This window comes from Etheostoma spectabile, chromosome 2 (assembly GCF_008692095.1).
Source record: "Etheostoma spectabile isolate EspeVRDwgs_2016 chromosome 2, UIUC_Espe_1.0, whole genome shotgun sequence".
NCBI lineage: Eukaryota > Metazoa > Chordata > Actinopteri > Perciformes > Percidae > Etheostoma > Etheostoma spectabile.
In genome coordinates, this window is record NC_045734.1 from 5,840,319 (window position 1) to 5,845,493 (window position 5,175).

The 5,175-nt window shown below is 41.5% G+C and overlaps 1 protein-coding gene across 3 annotated transcripts in view; it reads right to left on the reverse strand.

Annotated features, from left to right (window-relative positions):
- Positions 1-5,175, reverse strand: part of grk4 (G protein-coupled receptor kinase 4) — a 60,264-nt gene that overhangs the window by 8,324 nt on the left and 46,765 nt on the right. For all 3 annotated transcript variants that reach the window (XM_032527511.1, XM_032527503.1, XM_032527505.1), the window contains 2 exons: positions 3,121-3,311; positions 532-569 (listed from right to left, as the gene is read on the reverse strand). In XM_032527511.1, the coding sequence (XP_032383402.1) occupies positions 532-569; positions 3,121-3,311 (229 nt within the window). The remainder of the gene's footprint in view (positions 1-531; positions 570-3,120; positions 3,312-5,175) is intronic.

The window sequence follows — 5,175 nt, forward strand, 5'->3', positions numbered from 1 at the left end:
CTCAGATTGGACAGATAGTCTAGCTAGCTTTCTGGTTACCCTGCAAAGAAAAGGTTAACCATTGTCCTCATTTATCGACCGGAGTTTAAAGTGCCAACACATGTACGGATATCTGGCCTAGATGAGTGAAATCTGGCGGATTTTCCGGCCGCAACGGAGCAATCCCAGAAGTGGAACGTCAAGGATATAGACTATGCAAAAAACAACTACTGAGTGCAAAGGTTAAGGCCATAGTGCCCTGAAAATGCTAAACTGCTGAAATGATCTTTTATGAGAGAAGTCAGTGAAAGAAACAGTGAGAAAAGTACGAGCATGAAAGACACACAAAGGAGATTCCTCTATTTCAAGATACGACCATGTTACAGAGAATAGATGATATAGAGGAGGACTCAGAGGAGCGAACGAGATGTGAAGAACTTGAAGAGATGACTTTTCAGCCTTTGAAAGACAGGGAGACTTTTGCTGCTGTGCTTGCACATTATAAAGTGAGGTATGGGTTACATCAAAAGGAGAAAAAGAATTGGAACATACCACGATCATCCAGAAGGATGTTTTCAGGTTTCAAATCCCTGCGGGGTGGGGGAATAAGAGAACACATTAGGGAGTCATTCTGTTGATATATGGCTTGTATAAAAATAGAACTTATATTTAAGGATCCAACAATAAAATAATGGCTAAATATTTGTATTCTTTATTAATTTGTCATGCTGTTGACATTTCATTGTCTTTTATTGCCTGTGTGCTTCTACAATCTTTCATGTGGATTAATAGATGGCTTAGCTCCACACATTTCTTTATTTGCTCAGTTATCACGGGTTATATTGTACTGAGCTATATTTGTGTTTCTTCTTCTCAATCTCATTTCAGAACTTATTTATGTGTGAAGGTCTTTTCAGAGCCTTTTTAAAAACCTCGCCACGTTGTTATGTTTATTGTTATTTATTTTGATTTTAACGCTCTTTTTAGCCAAATCAGAGTAGCCAAATCTAACATTATTCAAAAGTGCAATACAATTTATTATAATAGCTAAAACAATTTGAAAACTGGGACACTCCACTAGTCAATGCCGAGCTCAACCACAATGCCAACTGTGAAGTTTACTGTAACCCGTGCTGTGATCAACGGACACAGTGTTTATAGGACTATGTGGGCCATGCGTATGTGGGTGCATGTGTCCACTGAAAACTTCAGTGTTTATGTTAGCATTACTCTGAGGCTCCATTGAGTGTGACAGGTGCATGACACCTCGGTGAAATAGGTATACCATTAACCCAGTGACACTTCATCATCCAGGACTTTCCATTTGCACTTGTCCCAATCTTACACGACTGCAAACACTCTTATGGAATGTATCTCTTTATAACACCAGAGCTGGGACAAACAGTCAGACATACAGTTAGTTTATAGTTTGTTTTCGACCTCTTGAATTGGTGAGGTTTGCAAATTGACTTTGGGTTAGAGGGGTATTCCCCCAATTTAATACTGCACTTCAAGAAAGTTTCTACTTTACCCATGATGAAATAAATGTAGCGCCTGACAACCCTCATTGTCTCTCACTGTAAAACCCCACTTCTTTTAAACTCCACACCCACAGTTTGTAACGCTAGCTTTCTGTAACAAAAAGTCAAGTCTTAAGCCTCAATCAAGAGAACACTGAAGCAGGCGCGTAGTCAGGAATGGGCCAGGGCAGCACTGGCCCGCCCACTTTACTCACTGGCCCGTCCAACCAAGTCTGATCAAAAATACGTTTTGTTACGGAAAATATTGAAATGTATGTATGTATGTATGTAAAAAAAGAAAGAACTAGTTACAGATCTACTTGTGTGTTTCATGGGTCTTCTTTTTTGATTCAAATAAAACTGTTTAACCCATAGAATAAGGATCAAACTATTAGAAAGCCTTCAGGACGTAGGTGGTTACTCTGGTAACAACAGGCCGACTCTCCGGGTTGCGTTCAGCAGCTAATGTTAGCTAGCTGGCTTTTTACACAAATGTACCATGAATGTGTTAAGTAGTGGACTGTTAAAAGTTACCGCAACAGCAATGGCTTCTCTTTAAAGTGGTATGGACAGTTTTCTTGGACGGAATACAGTGTAAATGAGGACGAGCTTTTCTGCAGCATGTGCAGGCATTTCCCCAGCGGAGCTGACAGCCCATCAGCAACAGAGGATTTTTTTTGAGTGCTTGCCCTTACAGGGTTAACATTAAGTAAAACATGTTTCATGCTTCTTGTAACCTAGTAACCTTCCTATTTAGTAAGAAATGGTGATGACTTCTAGCCGAAACGCATTTGTGTTTTGCCCACACTCGATACAATGCCTAAGATTTGGCGCCTTGCTGGACACTTTTCATTATATCTTACATAATTCAAACAACGCTTGGTTGAAGTGTTTGTTCTTTAATTTTCTTTTACTGCTGCTAGCGCATTTGCTGCTCGTGATCCGACCATAGTCCTGAAGCAACAATGCTGTTATGAATGCACAAAGGATATGTTAGATGTGTGATTTCGGTCTGATGTGGGCTAGTCTATGTCCTGCAGGATGTAAACACCTTCTCTGCTGTTTGGTTCATGTTTAGTTTCCACTTTGTGAAATAAAATGGTTTATTTTATAACAGTGCTGTGCAGAGCCCATACTGCTGGTTCTGCCGGTGCAAATATATATTTTAGCCTGAATAGGTTAAAATCAACATCAATTGGGTTATTTTCTCAGACTTAAGAAAGCTCCGTTTAGAGCCACAAAAGGCATCATTCAACTGTGTTTACTGGTTGATTATTGCTTCTCGTGACAAGTAAACTGAACTTCCTGTGTAAAATCGGCAGAGTGCCCCTTTAAAGGCCAGGACATTTAGCCAGTTGTAGGCAAACTCTCTTGTACAACAACAAGCTTACATAATGTGGATCCGGGTGCTGCAACCTAACAACATTGGTCCTCAGAGACAGAGATCCTTAAAATACCCCTGAGAATTTTCCCAAAGCATCTATGCTTACTGCTGTCCTAATATGATAGTAAAATTGCCCCTCCCCACCTACAGTACCTTTTAATCTTTTAAACAGACATCATGAAAAATATCTTTTTGACTTGATTCCCCACAACAGTTTCTGACCCCGTGTGAGCTCACCTGTAGACTATCCTCTCACGGTGCAGGTCCTCAAGGCCACAGCAGATCTCAGCAGCATAAAAGATGGCCCTCTGCTCGTCAAAGCCAGAGTTGCCCATGTTGTAGATGTGGAACTTTAAGTCACCGCCATTCATTATGGTCAACACCAGGCACAGCGCATCCTTGGTCTCATAGGCATATGCTAGACTAACCTGGAGAGGGAGGCAAATTTGGGGAAGTAGTAACAAGGGAGGTGAGGGACCAGTCAAGAAGTCAGTGTAGAAGAAGGCATGAGGAGAGAAAGAGGGGAGGAAGAGGACGAGGGAAGAGCAGTGGTAAGATACAAGGTGGCTAGATTGTTTCATTTGGTGTATATAATGCCCCAAATAATCATCCGTTATCCCAGATGGAACGTCAGGAATGAATACAAAGAGAAACCGATATCACAGATATGGAAAACAATAATCCCACCACCATCTATCTCTCTTCTCTCATTCCCACCAGCCTCCCTTTCTCTCCCCTCCTGTGGGTCAGTGACACACAGGGTATATAGTTTGTGTGCATCTGTTGTTGTGTACAAGCAGGATGTTGCTGCCATCGAGAGGAATCCCATCTGCTCCAGACTACGTAGTCAGAGACAGACCACAAGAGGGGATGGGAAAAATTCTTATGGGCCAAATGACGCGCGCACACACGCGCACGCCCACACACGCGCGCGCACACACACACACACACAACCACAACCACCAACACACACACCCACACACCACACAAACCACACACCACCACCACACACCACACACACACACACACACACACACACACACACACACACACACACACACAAATCTATTGAACTTGGCACCACAAAACAATGGCTCTCACACTGGGCTTGGTGTCTGTTTTTTTTCAAATGGAAAACACTAGAAAAGGGATATCCAAAAAGCCTCCTTATTACAAAAGACACTGAAAGCGTTTCAACTGTGCAATCAACATTTCCAGTAATGTCCGACATTCATGCAATAAAATCATAAAACTGATAAAAATCTGTCAATAACTTCATTCATAAATCAAGTAAATCCTAACACCTTTGCTTCATTCTGGAGTTGAAACTTCTCAGGTAATGGACAGGAAAAGTAGTGAAGGTTGGCCTGCTTACTTGTTCTTTGATAAGATATTTAAAGTTACAATCTTGAAGATATCAATTTCTGTCTCTTTAGAGGCACTTATGGTGATAAACCAACCAAATTCCAGGTGTGTTTTGGGATCTCACTTCCCAGAGATCGCCACTTGTGATTTTTTCCCGGGAATGTCGCCACAGACACCCAGTTCGTAAAACTGCATATGCAAGGTTTTCATCAGTAGGCCCAATCATCACTATGTTACTTCATTCGGTGGTCTACAAGAAAAACCCCAACAGGCTTTAGAAAATCTAGCTCGCATTGGGAGACTTTGGTCAATCACAGGTCATTTTTACCAATGCAGATGTGCATGCACGTCCCTTCAGTGAATGTTATGCTTATCGTAGCCAAAGGCTCAGGGATGCAACTAATTTAAGGCCTAACTATTAGATAAGAGACTTTATTGTCATCCATCTATATACAGTACACAGAGTTGAAAAATGTAGTCCAGTTTATTTTTCAGAGAGCAGACATTTGTTTTGAAAACAGTCAAGAGAGCTGCTCTTCTGGAGTAAGCCTTTAGCCTAGCACAAAAATTGGCTCTTTTGCCGTGTTTACATTTTTCTCTCACATAATCTCTGGCATCTCCTTTTGGATGGCAGCAGCCTGTGACTAATTCAAGTTCATGTAGCTAGCTAGAGCCTTGAATCACACGAAACGCCACTCATTGCAAAAAGAAGGTGATCTGTACAGAAGACTGTGGGCCCCATCTTGCACCCGGCAAAGGGCTGCAAGTGTCTTTGTTAGTTTAAGAGCAACACAGTTGTCAATTTCTTGACCATCGCCCACATACAGTGGTGTGAAAAAGTTTTTGCCCCCTTCCTCATTTCCTGTTCCTTTGCATTACAACACAAGTAAACACAAAATGCAATTTGTAAATGAAGGTGTTTATTAT